The 15,859-nt window shown below is 40.8% G+C and overlaps 1 protein-coding gene across 8 annotated transcripts in view; it reads right to left on the reverse strand.

The window, feature by feature from the left end:
* Positions 1 to 15,859, reverse strand: part of LOC124264135 (dipeptidyl peptidase 4-like) — a 541,860-nt gene that overhangs the window by 176,803 nt on the left and 349,198 nt on the right. Inside the window, exons 1-2 of one of the 8 annotated variants that reach the window (XM_046698859.1) lie at positions 5,310 to 5,468; positions 4,811 to 4,878 (exon numbers count right to left, since the gene is read on the reverse strand). The exons of 6 other annotated variants lie outside the window; for them this stretch is intronic. In XM_046698859.1, coding sequence (XP_046554815.1) covers positions 4,811 to 4,878; positions 5,310 to 5,319 — 78 coding nt within the window. In that variant the 5' untranslated portion in view covers positions 5,320 to 5,468. Of the gene's footprint in view, positions 1 to 4,810; positions 4,879 to 5,309; positions 5,469 to 12,640; positions 12,736 to 15,859 lie in introns of those variants that run through there. One more of the 8 variants, XM_046698867.1, reaches the window with a different exon arrangement.

Genomic DNA, 15,859 nt, shown 5'->3' on the forward strand with positions numbered 1-15,859 from the left:
CGATGATAGTAGGACAACAAACATGACGGGAGAGTGAGCTAATAAATCTCCTGTCGCAAACTAACAGACCGCGAATTTCCGTCTCTCAACACAAATAGATACCTCTTTTCAAAAATACCAAGAGACGATTTAATCGTGTATTGTTTGACCAAAGCGTTGGACATGAATCAATTGTAGTTTTACTGAAGTATAGGCTAGCGTCATGGGTATAAAAGAAACATATCTGGAACAGACCGGAAACGGGACATGCATGGCTTCATACACGACATTGCATTTAAGAAAACAGTCGATAGTCGTTCTGCTGCCGCGCCTGTTGAACTAACAGCTGCAGTGGCGCAAAGTGGTGGGAGTGTCATTTCCTTGATCGACAGACAGTCTTCGGGGAAGGTATGAAATTAGTGACGGTGACACATAGAGTAATTATCTCCACATTTAGTTCCAGTATGTTTTGCTAGCGGACTATAATTACTGCTCGGAAATGGCGCCTACGTACGGAAGGTTTCAATTAATCTTTGAAATTTATTTTCCCGTCTGTTTGATTAAATATTTGTCTTAATTGTTTATTTGCGATATGTTGAAATTCTTAATACTTTTCTTTACGCGAAGCCCGTTCCGTAATTTAAATCAGGGAGACTATAAATGTTGTAGATTATCCCTGTTTAAATTAAAAAAATAATAATTGTACCTCTGATAAAAAAGGCAACCCAGAAAACAATTATGATACCTTTTCTCGTGCCTACATCCGAAACAGGCATTAGAGTGCGCTAAAACGAGGTCATTTTAAAGTCAACAGTAACTCCTTGAACTAGACTGAAATAATTTATGCTGCTCTGTCACCTCCCACTAACTCTGGCAAAGAAAATAAGGTCTGTTTCCACGCTGCGCTGGTGAACAATGAAAAATATATGCCTATGTACAACTGGCATTAAAATGAGTCGACAGAGAGTGAGAAAGTAAGCTGGGTTTAACGCCACTTAAATTATCAGTATTCCATGTAAAACACGTGCAAAGAAAGCCCAAATGAAGCAGATGTCCGACGTTCAACACTTCGCAAAACCCACGAGCATGGGTATGGTGCTCACAGGCCTAAAACATGGGTACCGGGATTCGAAACCACGATCGTACCCAAGGGAAGCAACTCGGCGAATTTTGGCACCTTAGATAACTGCAACACCTGTTCCTCCTAATTTACAAATAGGTTGGAAGATAGGTCTGACCAGAACGAAGAGAGTGCCGATGTTTGGTCTTAGAGGAGTGTAACCAGGGCCAAACTTAATCTTAAAAGTCTAAAGAAATTGTAATTGTGGTTAAGAATACGGCTTCCTGTATTTTCGTAAACAAATTATTTTCATTAAAAACCTTATTTTCACGTTCTAAACAGAGGTTTCGCGACATTGCTACGTTTGCTTACAGCCAAGGTGTATTTCCTAGTGCGACAAAATGTCACGTGGTGACTGTAGAAGGAATATACCAGCTTGCTACCGTTGTTTCTACACTGAACTATCAAAGGGAAATGTTGGGTAGTTCATACACCAATCATAGCTAGGACCCAGCAGGGAAATAAAGAATATAGCTCCCCTGCCAATTATAAGTCATGCACTCAAGTTGTTTGACAAGGAAGATGGCGGCAGCTATTACACTCCGTTATGGAGCATTTGGTTTTTATTCTCAACATGGCGCCGCATGTACTTACGAAATAACCACCCAACATCTAAAATGGTTATCAGAGATCATACTTTCAAAATAATTTTTAAAAATTGTAAAGTAAAACTCTAGATTAAAGTGGAAGAGGTCAGCGTATGTCTATCGACATGATCAGAATACCGCCTACAGACCTGTACCCACCATACAACCTCTTCTTATGGTATAAAGAACATGGTAATGGACAAGCACCACAGACACGATACAACTGTCTGTCAAACTGAATACAACTTTAATATTTACGGGAACAATGACGAAAACGAATATCCTCTTTGCTGATTAAAAATCTTTTTATAAGAATCAAAGGGAAACCGACTTGTGTGTAACAATACTTTGAAACCACAATGATCGGTACCTTAGCCTTGTGAAGAAATAATCAATAGCGCTGCCTCGTGCTGGGGCATATCATCCGGCCATGTATTCAACCCCCCTGGGAGCCCGCGTTAAATCAAATAATACATGAGGGGCTCCAGGAATACTAAATAATCTACAAATACCCTCTCATCTTATCTCTGAGAATACAATTTATGAGCGTGGTCAGAAGATGATAGACTTTGATAGCTTTTACATCGCGTGCCCTGGCATTAAAGAGCAATCAACAGGACCTTTTATTTAATCTGAGAGCGAACTTTGATGCCAGTCCTCTTCAGAAAGACTGTAGAATGGGAGGTGGTTTGGCCTGTATTGTTCTCCAGAAGGGCGAAGAATTGTTATGTCAAACTCAGAGAGAGTTTTGAGATGAGAATGTATAAATAAGTAATGGATTAAAGCATTTGGCTTTGTGTTTAGCCAGGTCGACATTTCGCCAAGTAACGCTACTGTTAGACCGTCTTCTCATGGTCGAGAATCATTGGTTGATGCAGGCGAGACATTCCTATTAGGAAAGGTAAATGTCACGGGAGATTGTTTGAGAAAACAATTTTCTTGCCACTTTTACCGACTTCCTTTAGTACAGGGAGTATATTAGCGTAAAGTCATGTTAGATGATGCGTTTAGGCGCGATGTTTTGTGCATTGTTATGAAAACACACGGGTTTGTTGTTTAATGTCGCACTCAGCAATATTCCAACTATATGACTACGGTCTGTAAATAATCGAGTCTGAACCAGACAATCCAGTGATCAACAGCATTAGGGTCGATCTACACGGAATACAGTTGGACGACATGTGTCAACCAAATCAGCGAACCTGACCACCCGATCCCCTTATTTGCCTCTTATGACAAGGATTGGTTACTAAAGACGAGTTCTAACCCGAATCTCCAAAGGTTTTACTTTAATGATATTGTGTTGGGTACAATATGAAACAAACAGTATGTCTTCCACAACACAATAATCAACAGGTTGGTTAAGCCACACACGGGAGAAGACGAAGGTAGACAGGTTACTTGGAAATATTCTTCAAGAGACGTTTTCATTAAATCTGTGGAAGATACAGGGAGATGTACAATAACACAATATCACCTGATTGGAGGAGTATTAACTTATTATAATCTATTTATATAGCGCCGAGTTCCAACTAGGCTGCTCACAGACGCTTTGTTTTTTCTCTCGATCATAAGATGTCAGTCTCAACGGCACTTCGTATTATCAATCTCAACTCCCTAAGGATCATACAACTCTTGCAGCCACTAGGCGCACCGAGTTAATGTGGCTTTCCCATCCTTACGAGGTACCCATTCACAGCTGGGTGGACTGGGACACATAGTCACAGTACTTTGTCAAAGTTTACTGCACGTTGCTGTACCCGCAACTAGGTGTTTGCACGTATTCATGTGGCCACCATCTGGTCATATACCAACGGATTCGTGGGTTCTTTTAAGTTACCACATTATCATCGAGAAAGATATGACTATACACAATCGAGTAGGAGTCCATATTGAGGTCCACCCGTGAAGGTCCGGGTTAGAATATTGATCTTCAGCCACCCATGCCTGTCGCAAAAGGCGACTAACGGGATCGGGTGGTCAGGCTCGCTGACTTGGTTGACACACGTCATTGGTTCCCATTGCTAGAGGCGAAAAACCTGATCAATACTCTCAGCGATATAAAATTCAAATGTGAAAGAGTAAAAGATTGATAAAGTAATGTTGTAAAAAGTCGTACATATTCTGCCACCGCCACAATAAAGATGTGGTTTGAGTATCGTTGCAAGGAAATTGCTCGTTGGAATATGTAAAAACAAAGATGTATGTAAAAAATGACACAAAAAGTCACCTTTATCTTAAAATTCTGAAATTAAAACATTGATTCATATGCGTTAGTTAAAATGGTAAAATGTTATGACATGGACTGGCGTTATACGGCGATATACTCATATTATTATCATCATCATTAGTAATATTTAATGGTTCCAGTAACGAATATTCTCACTTGTGGATTTCAAACTTCACTATCCAAAAATTACTCTTGCTCTTCTTGCATATTCCCATCCCTCTTAATTCTTCTCAAACCCTCCACTTTTTATCCTGCCCCTCAACTTTCACCAATGCCCCTCACCCCACACACCTGCCCTTCAACTTTCACTCCCTACCCTCCCATCACACCTGCGCCTCAACTTTCACTTCTGCCCCTCCCCTCTCACACCCACCCCTCTCAAACTCCTGCCCCTACCCACACACACCTACCCCTCTACTTTCACTTCTGCTCCTACCCCACACCTTCACTTCTGTCCTTACCCTCCAACTCCTGCCCCCCTCCCCCGTCACACACCTAAACCCCACCTTCACACCTATCCCTCCCACCATACTATTGACCCTCCCGTCACACTCCTGCCCCTCCCCTCACACACCTACCCCTCCCCTCAAACTCCTGCACACACCCACCCTCAAACACTTGCCCCTCCCCTCACACTCACGCCCCTCCCCTTTCTCTCCTGCCGTTTCCCACCCTCCCTCCCTCCCCTCACACATCTACCCCACCACATTTACTCCTACCCTCCCCTCAAACACGTGTCCCTTCGCTTTCACACCCGCCCCTCCCTCAAACACCTAGCCTTCCCTCAAACACCTGCCCCTCCCCACTGACCCACTCCCCTCTCAGCCGGACCAAGTTATTACAAAGGACCGTGAGTCGGACGTTATAACCGATCATGTTGATGCCGCAGCTTACCTGAAGATCAGAAAGACCATTCCCAACCACGGAGTACGCGCGGGATCTTTTGGCTCCACCGGCGACTAGTATAAACCAAAGTAATATTCCTCGTTATGCATGGCATCCATGATAAGTCAATAGTCAGTATAAGAAGACAGCTGATTATTGTTGAACACCCACGTGTGAATAGGAAGAGATTTAATACCATTGTTTGATACATGATACTGAAACTCTGCTAAAAACTTAGCAACATTTTAGATATAATTAACAATTATAAAATCTGAAATGACCGAAATCAATATCCACACGGTGCCAGGTGTGGTAGACAAGGTTATCTCCTAGCCCCTAGCCATTTCATGTTAGAACCGAGGTCACCGAGTGTATAACATGTCGCAACTTAACAATTAATTCAGAACGAAGCAGATAAAATCAATTTCCACGAAAATGGTTGGCGGTACCATATCACACATTATATCCAATACTAGGCCTAATGCCGTCATGCAATAACGCCACTCATCTGCTTGCATATCGGGGCCAGTACTTCCGTGGACTGAGAAATCGGCTTCGGCTGTTAACCCTCCACGAGCTGGCGATTATCCTCTAACAAAGACTGTCATTCCATAGAATTCCGGCCAAGGATACAGGGTTAAATCCACCCTCCGCACAATTTTCTTCAGAATAAGCGTCGATATCCGTTACATTTCAAAACATTGGATGTTAAAATCCTTCATTCATCCCAGTTCAAGTCCTCTATAAATTCCATTACTCATGTTAACTCATAAACGCGTCCCAGTTACCTCCCTTCGTTGTAATCAGACTTTCAAACTAACGACAGTGCGATAGCTGCATTATTCAGGCGCTATTAGTGCTTGTTGCAAGCTGTTCATGAGCCTTCAATATTGTGAAAACATCAAGATGTTGATCCTTATCCCTATATTTAAATATGGCATGAACACCTGTTACACATGTATACAGCCTGCCGTTGAAAGCTTGAATGCAAGTATGCTTGTGTTCGATATGACACGTTATTGTCGCAGCGTCCGAACGTTCTCTCTCTACCATAATAACGACACCGTCTATACCACTCGGCGGGGTACCAAAGCATTATAAGTCATAGTGCAAATGGGTCATTAATGCAATTATTGCTATTTAATGGCTCACTTATGTACTTATATGTACTGTGAGAATATTGGATTTTACTAAGACGCGTGCAATTAACTTATATAGTGTGTGATGAAATGATGTTTATACTTTCGGTTTGAAACCAGAAACTCGGGAGTAGCGTCAACACGTTTTGTCAAGTCAGCAGTTTTCGTCTTTGCTGTTTCACTACAGAATCCTCACCTGATCGATACGTCATGGAAAATAGAAGTCAACAAAAATACCCTGGACTGTAAAAGTGCAACTACGTTCCGAAACTTTTTATTATGTTTTCTTATGTTCTCATGGAACTGGAGTCTTTAGGTCTTCTTATACCTATAGCATCCTCAGCGAGCCTGACCACCCGATCCCGTTAGTCGCCTCTTACGACAAGCATGGGTTGCTGAAGACCAATTCTAACCCGGATCTTCAAGGGTCGTATTGTTTGACGACGCACCAGGAATCGTGGTGCAGTTTGTAGTAGCAGCATAGGGGAAACTGGTAATGATTATATTTAACACCTGGATAAAAGAACACACGTCGTGATTGCAAACAGATGGTTATAAGTTGAAATAAAGGTAAAATAAGACGACTTCCTCGAGATTATACGACCTTGATGTCACTTGATACATAAAATAGACACATGGAAGACTTCCTATATATTATATACTTGTAGGCAAGCCGAAAATACGTCAAGTCAACGTGTGACGTCTTGTGATCTGATTGTCCTTCGCCGGAAACCTTGAATACTAATCTATAGACTATAGATTCACGCCATATGTACTCAATAGAAAGTTGTATTGACTAGGCGAAGCTGTGCAACGCTTTTTATAACTTACACTATCAGGTATGTCGTATTGATTACCATGATCATGTTAGGTATTTCAGTTAGAGTACATCCATTTTTCTCCTTTCAGCTTTATTTAAAGCTCATCTTAAAACATATCTCCTTTGATTATGTTCCAGTTAAAGGGTTAATCATTACTTGAAATACACGGAGACAATGGCTCCTTTTTACACAGTGGCTAGCTAACGTGTCTGGACTAAGGCTGAAAATATAACAGGCCATGGCGCATAGGCAACACCCGTACTCTTTAAGGAGCGTATAACCACATCGATGAAAGAACGATGTTGCTTCTGTTGTTGCTGACAACGCTGACTCAAGTGCCGAGCCGTCTCAGAACGCGTGTCCGTGGCTGGAGCGTTCAGCGTTTCACGAGTCTACCTAGTCTGTCTCACTGTCCCTGAAACACATTAGTTCCGCTTCCATCCACCCCTTTCTAAAATATTCCGCAGTGTTGAAAACAATTACAAGATCAGCACAAAAAGTTAAGGGCGAGGTTATTCTAAAAATATAATATGTAGACTCAAAGTTTTAAAAAGAAAAATATCTGGTTTTGGAAGAACATCTGAAAAAATATTTCCTTTTTCTCCACTAGGAAATCAAAATTGTCTGCCCCATATGTTTCTAACCAACTCCCCTCTGTTTCGGTTGATAGTCGACACCGGTTCTTCTCTGACGTTGACAACATTTATATTTACAATGGGAGGAAGTAAACTGTAACGAAACCTGTTTGTAAATTTGCTAATAAACTCCCGTAATAAACAGCAATAAAGACAGAGCTAGAACTATCGATTCTTCCACTGGTTTCATAGAAATATTTTTATAGTTTCCATACGGTACTAGTAATAATGTGATATGAATTCCCGAGGCAATAACCGCTTGATGTGTATGTGTAACCTACATCTGTTAAGTATTGCTAGTTCGATATACAATGTATGGTATAGCATTTGTGGCCGGGCTCTGAATGCACAGCACATATTGATAATCAACAACTCCTTTATTTGCCATCTATGTAGACCGTGGTTGAGTACCCACTGGATTCCAACATCGCAAGATCCTTGCTTCAGATGCTTCATCAGCTGGTCAGTACAGAAAGGAAACGCGTAGGAAATGATTGCTGTATTGCATTTCATGCATATCACACAAAGTTAAAATACATACAGTTGTTAGTGCTGAGTTTAGATTAGACTCACGCCTTGCAATACGCCTGCAATACGCCTTGCGTATGAAACCATTTACTGCGCAGTACTTTTAGTTACGCGAGTGAGTTAGGTTTTAAGCTGTGTTTAGCAATATACCAGCCATATACTGCGGGGAACACCAGAAATGGGTTTCACACATTGTACCCATGTGGGGAATTGAACCCGGGTCTTCGGCGTGACGAGCGACCGCTTTAACCACTAGGCTACCCCATTGCCTCTCTTTTAGATGAAATCTCCGAAGATTTTCATTGACGTCTAAAAGAAGGGATGGAATAGAGATTCATTTGGGCCACCCGGACCTGCATTATAGTCATAACTAAATTTTAGAAATTATGAAAGTTATCAGATGTGTTCCCTTTTTTTGCAGACAGTAGAAATGGTGGATGTTATCGATAGAGTAAAACATCCATACCCTATAACCTTAAATGGTGTCATGTCTGATTTTTAGTTAATTATTCATTTAACTTTAGCACTATTTAGCACTTTACGTTCAATGGAATCTGTTTCGACAGATAACCTCCTAGCATGACGTTTTGAATGAATATTATGCTAAAATTCATACACATTTTGCCAATATTGACACGTTTTGTGATGAAACATGATAAATGATAAACAACATGTCAACTTGAAACCACGCTTCAAAGGAACTTTTCATCACACAAATATTCACAAGCCAAGTATGTAATTTATGTACATATTCAGTATGATTTTTGTGGAATGAACAAAGAGTATGACCAGAAGCTATCGTACGTGATACAGACGTACTTACACAATACGAACTGCGTATTTAATTATTTAATAAAGTGCAAGAAACCATTCGTCCCGAGGTTAAAGCCGATCGAATGTGTCAATGTGTATCTAGATGAAATAATGAATATTTGAATCTTTTGTCCAAGGATCAAATTACTTTCAGCATGCAAGGTATGTGAATTATCTCCATAATGAAATATTGACTGGCTATTTTCGTCTTTCCTTCTAATAATCATTAGTGTGCTTTAAATTGATCGGGTATCTTGGTAATGGATGAAGCAGTTAGGTAGATCAGTTTAATTTAATTTGTGTACTCCATTAGTACTGCACAGTATTCAGTTAGTATTAATTAAAGAGTGAATAGAAGGTACAAATGAACTCGCGTACTGAGTGAATGAGTTCTACTTTATGTCGCTTTTAACATTGTTTCAGTGTTTCATAAGAGTTATGAGTGAGTGAGTTTACTTTTACGCCGCTTTTAGCAGTATTACAGCAATATCACGGCGGGGAACACCAGAAATGGGCTTCACACATTGTACCCATGTGGGGAAGTGAACTCGGGCATTCGGCGTGACGAGCGACGGCTTTAACCACTAGGCTACCCCACCGCCCCATAAGAGTTATGAAGATCTTAAACCGAGAAGTATAATCAGGAATTGGAGGTTCGAACCTACGATCGCAGGTATCATGCACACCAAAGGGACACACCTGTACACCCGAAAGGTTGGTTGTTGGTTGGTTGGTTGACACATGAAATGGACAGAGTGAGTGAGTGGGTTTAGTTTTACGCCGCACTCAGCAATATTCCACCTATATGGCGGTGGTCTGCGAAGAATCGAGTCTGGACCAGACAATCCAGTGATCAACAGCATGAACATCGATCTGCGCAATTGGGAACTGATGACATGTGTCAACCAAGTCAGTGAGAATGACCACCCGACCCCGTTAGGACAGATATTATAGGTGTATGACATGAACATAACGTTTACAAAAACCTTTAACTGTCGAGACGTCAATTAATTTATACAATATGAACACTTCAAAGGAACACAAAATCAATTCAGTACGATTATGCATAGACATCCTAGCTAACGGACAATTCCGCATAAAGGTTAACAACTAAAGGAGATGCCATTGGTTTTCAGTTGTACATGTTCCCTTTCAAGTCAAGTAATATACATCTGGACAAGCATTTTTCATTAACATCACAGTTATCGAGTTACTTGAACAAACGTCACCTGCTGCTTACAGAATTGTTTTCTTGAGCATACAAGCAAAAATGATTCATAAAGAGGTTTAAATGGTTATTTGTAACACTTTGAAGTCAACTGGATTTCAGAGGTCTGTTACGAGTTGGATGGGTGACGTCATATTTCTTTTCGAGCTGTGGAAAGACGATTATTAGTCAGTGGAAACTTCACTTTCCAGATATTACCTTGGGAGGTTTTCTGCTGATGACAAGAATGATATATGTGGGTATTCTAATGGCCTGTTGTATCGAAATCACCATCTAGAGTAATGTTCATGAGCTCCAAGGATCCGCAAAGCATGTGTTTGATACCCCCCATTCGAATCGATTATGATTACCAAATGATCAAACTATTATGAGAAATACAACCATGTCAGAGGTAGAGCACAGTCAAACACTTATAAATAGAACTTGACGGAGGCTAGCTTACATTCAATTGTTTTCCTATATCCTGAATGAGTGAGTGAGTGAGTTTAGCTTTACGCCGCACTCTGCAATATTCCAGCTATATGGCGGCGGTCTGTAAAAAATCGAGTCTGCACCACACAATCCAGTGATCAACAGCATGAGCATCGATCTGCGCAATGGGGAACCGATGACATGTGTCAACCAAGTCAGCGAGCCTGACCAGCCGATCCCGTTAGTCGCCTATTACGACAGGCATAGTCGCCTTTTGTGGCAAGCATGGGTTGCTGAAGACCTACTCTACCCCGTATCTTCACGGCTCAAATGGACAGAGTAACAAGTAGATCTATAACATTGGGCTGGTCACATTAAACGGAGTACGGAGGAGGGAAAATGAGAAATAGTTTTAAAAAATGGGGTCAGTTGCAAGGAACAGTATGGCAGATAGGAAACGGACCCAATTACATGATAAAACATTAAAGCAGATACGAATCTAGGAGATTGTCACATGATGAAATAGTGAAGCAGATACGAAACATGGAGCCAGTTACATGAAATAGTAAAGCAGATAGGAATCATGGAGTCAGTTACATGAAATAGTAAAGCAGATACGAAACATGGAGCCAGTTACATGAAATAGTAAAGCAGATAGGAATCATTGAGTCAGTTACATGAAATAGTAAAGCAGATAGGAATCATGGAGTCAGTTACATGAAATAGTAAGCAGATACGAAAATGGAGCCACTTACATGAAATAGTAAAGCAGATACAAAAATGGAGCCAGTTACATGAAATAGTAAAGCAGATAGGAATCATGGAGCCAGTTACATGAAATAGTAAAGCAGATACGATACATGGAGCCAGTTACATGAAATAGTGAAGCAGATACGAAACATGGAGCCAGTTACATGAAATAGTAAAGCAGATACGAAACATGGAGCCAGTTACATGAAATAGTAAAGCAGATAAAAGCAGATACGACGAAACATGGAGCCAGTTACATGAAATAGTAAAGCAGATACGAAAATGGAGCCAGTTACATGAAATAGTAAAGCAGATAGGAATCATGGAGTCAGTTACATGAAATAGTAAAGCAGATAGGAAAATGGAGCCAGTTACATGAAATAGTAAAGCAGATAGGAATCATTGAGTCAGTTACATGAAATAGTAAAGCAGATACGAAACATGGAGCCAGTTACATGAAATAGTAAAGCAGATACGAAACATGGAGCCAGTTACATGAAATGAAAGTAAAGTAAAGCAGATAGGAAGCAGATACGAAACATGGAGCCAGTTACATGAAATAGTAAAGCAGATACGAAACATGGAGCCAGTTACATGAAATAGTAAAGCAGATAGGAATCATGGAGTCAGTTACATGAAATAGTAAAGCGGATAGGAATCATGGAGTCAGTTACATGAAACGGAGAAACGTGCAACAGTAACCACCGCAGGGAAATCAAACGAATTTGAGTCGATAAACGAAAGCATTAGTTTCATATTCAATACTGTTATGAATGTAAGATGAAAAAAAATGGGAAGTAATATTCTACAAAAGATACGGAACACATCGCGCTGGCATTCGCGTTTCATACCCTAACAAAACGCCATTCGCGGTATATACTATATCGCCATGGTAAACGCGTATTACCTAGTGAACTTGAAGTACATGAGCTCAAAAATCCCGAACCAATTCAAAACGTTGATCGATTGACACAAGTCGCTGGCCACCGGGCCCAATGAGAATACAGCAATAGGCGATCGGCAGCATTGTTAATTTCAACAACGTCTTCGCACTAGTATATGCATTATTAATAGACTTTAGCACTAAACGACAAGTAAATTGTCACGATTGTAACATTTAACGTATATAAATATCGGCTTATTGGTAAATACGTAACACTAATCTACGCATGCGTGAAACAGAGACTACCCTACTTAAGAGAAAACCATGAAGCCATTGGTCAAATGCTGAATTCGCCGTCATGGATGTGAAAACAGGCACCGTGTGTTATTTGGGATATAACTTTAACGAGCGTGATGTACGTGCACAATGTGAGCGTGAATTCGGACTTCTCACCGTGTTACCATGTGACCCGTGAGCGCGTGATCGTCGTGCTACCAACTGCACGTGCACGTTACCTCAAACGATATCGTTGTCCCGTTAATCTGTTGCCGTGGGTCCCGCTTTTTCGAAGGTTTGTTTGAATGCGGGCCGGATGTATTGGAGAACATGACAGAAGTTATTATGTACTTACTCCTTCGCCAACATCGCTTTCAGCATAGTCTTCCTCCATTGACAAAGATCATGCAACATATATCCAAAGTGTCACAACTAACAGATCAGGCTGTCCATCTGATATCATTAGATTAAGACTTTCAAAAGTAGCGGCGCCTTGCAATTGCCACCAGCTGTGGTTCCCAAGTCTTTATTATTCAGAGTATAGATTGATTAATCAATATCAGCAAACTTGTTCAAGTCTGTCAACCACAAAGACATTAAAACTGACAATAGACACGGATAGATAACTGTTTTATTATGAATGATGTTCGCAAACACTTTCCTCTTGGGTATACGCTATTGTCTACTTCATAGAAGAGCACTTCTGGAGGGGAGAGAACTCTGTTTCTTAGAGTTTGACAATGCCTTCTAATCGCTAATCCTTGTATGAATCCGTATTTGCATATTTCCTTATTTGGCGCACTGTTGCCCTCGTTGTCGTCACGAACGACTTAAGTAACAATGCACACATTGATGGGTTGATTCCGCATCGGAGTTCATGAGCGTGGTTGTCGATAATCTGAAAATGTTGCTTGAAACAAGTCAGTACCCTGAAGGTGAGTGTCAAGGTCACCGATTTCAAGTGTGAAACTCTTCCTGTAAGAAGTGACGCCGATTTTTCGAAATACAATTTTTAAGAACTGGTATTGTTTTTGATTGACGATCCGTGTCAGATGATGAATAAATCTATCACGTGTGTTCCATGGATTGAGTGGCCTTTCAAGGAACAACACGACCTCCTACATATTTCATTATTCTTCATGTCCCTTGGGATCAAGTAACTATTTTCCGTTGCTCCTTACCTTGGTAAAAAACACTCGAGTTCCCTGGGGTCATCAGCCTCTCTGATGCTATATCTGTTTCATCCTTTACTTGTCCGAGGATGATTTAAATGTTTGCAATAAATACATCAATCCACCACGTTAATATAATGAATGTTGTAATTCATTCATTTGTTCATTCATGGTGTAGTTCAGGACGATTTTGGTTTGAGTCTTGCCGAACACTTAATCAAAGAGAGACAACTCAGATGAACACTTGCACGTTTGGGGATCGATGGTTATTGACTTCTGTTGTTGGAGAGGTTCATGAAGAGGCAGTTCCGTTATTTACGCTGCACAAGTAGTGTTAATTACTATAACGGGATTTGGACTATCGATGCTCCTAGGAAGACACACCCATCCGCATCCCTGAGAACCGCAATACCACTAAGTACATCGCTATAGTTAATTAGTATCACGATAATGGTTAGTCTGCGCACTTACTTGTAGCTGGAAAGCTTGACTGTGTACACACACTTCGGTTTGTAGTTCCTAAAGGCGTAAATCAACCAACGATCTTTTGTCAGAATCGATTTGACAACTTTGAAATTCATTAATTATGAGTGTTGAAAGTTTCTTTCGCTTTAGAAACTCGTTTTCCGTTGTATGTTAATGTATCGGATTGCATTCTGCATTCTGCTCAGACCATGAATGTCAAATTCAGTCAATGATCAAGTTGAGCCTGAGTGCGACTTATGGTATCACAACAAATGTTCTTGTAATGAGGGCAGTGATCAGAATCTGGCAACTGTTGTCCACAAGAACATTCGAAGTAAGCTAACAATCTCCCACAGTCGTGATCAGCAAATCAGGTTCCTTCTGGATAATTCAGTCCCCACAAGTTATAGTTAGCCCTAAGTTGTCAACTACTTCAACTTGTCTGGAAGCTTAATCAATGCCAGCAACTCAAGCGCGTCTTGTTGTCACTTCACAGTTTCCTGGTCGTCAGTAGTCAAACACTTGTCGTCTGCGTGTTAAAAAGCCCGCGAAGCAGATAAACGTCCTCAATGAGAGCCCGATATGGATGGTAGCAATATCGAAGATTGCATCACAACGGTTTGGGAAGTGTGAGTGCGCAAAATAATCAATTTCACTTTGAAGGGAAGGTTGTTATTTCTCAGGTGTTTCAGTATAATCTGTTGGTGTCAGAAACTTCAGACGAATCACGGCGATTTACTTATTGTCGTTTGTGGCAGCCGATAACAGTTCACGAGAAAAATCAAATCTGTCCCTCGTTCAACTTTCCTAGCACTTACGAATGGCACGTTTTTAGAATCTTATGAGGAGATGTATCCGCTTGTTGTAATAAACCAAACATCCGTGTTCAAATAACAACTCCCATTTTGCAATCACAAGAGGATTTAGGTGCTAAGAACGACACTATCAAATAATTGTACATTCACGGAAAGCGTTTCCACCAATTAACCTAAGACTGCATGCAGCGACTCCAACACGCAATAAGCCTTTCTTATGATAAGGCGATGAGGTGAAGGCTACACCGGAATACTCCAAAAAGATCGTTGCCATTCATCAACTGCTTATCACAGTGTTTCATCCAAAAGTTTAAGAGAAGCATATCTTCTGTATCGAATATTGCCACAGGGCTCCAAGATATAGACACAGAGCAAAGCCACACGTTTCAGATCCTCCTGAAGAACTTGAACAATGGAACATATCCTTCGACTTCGACAATCTAAGTATCTTGATATGTTGATGAGGCCTCACAGCTTCACCGCACAAGACCGACGAGCCCCGAATCTTAGTTTGGAGATCCACAAAGATTCCTGACTGACAATCTACTAATCTATGAGAGTATCCACTAATGCATGAGAATGCACATTGTATATCGTGAAGAAACTCATGTTCCCTGGCATCCCACAACCAATGGCCCCTGCTATCACAAGTAGATCGGCTTCCTGAAGACAATGATCAAAATCGTTCTGTATCCTATCCTTCAGATCGCACAGTATGTTTTTTTCATATGGTCTTTTTCTTTATCACAATCAATCAAAACAAAGGACTTGTTTGAGTTATATTCGTTGCGGTTGCATCCGAGATAATCACAACTTCAATCTGACTTGAATTATTCATGAATGAGGCTATTATCTGATGAACTATCTTTCAGAAGGGAGGCGTACTTTAGGTAGCAATAAACCTTCCCTCGACAGCTTGGAACAGAATCATGACAGCTTGAAACAGTTACAGAGTTTGTCCACGGTCGATATCAAATATTATGCGGCTAAACCGAACCCGGTACCATTATTCAAACTGTTTAAACACACTACTTTCCAAGCCACCACTCATTCGAACATTTCCCGTAATCCTTCATAGAACCTTTTTTCTAAGTCGTCAGAATGTCTGTTCCACAAGAGAGC

Source organism: Haliotis rubra, unplaced genomic scaffold, assembly GCF_003918875.1.
Source record: "Haliotis rubra isolate DU_JTF1 unplaced genomic scaffold, ASM391887v1 Scf91, whole genome shotgun sequence".
NCBI lineage: Eukaryota > Metazoa > Mollusca > Gastropoda > Lepetellida > Haliotidae > Haliotis > Haliotis rubra.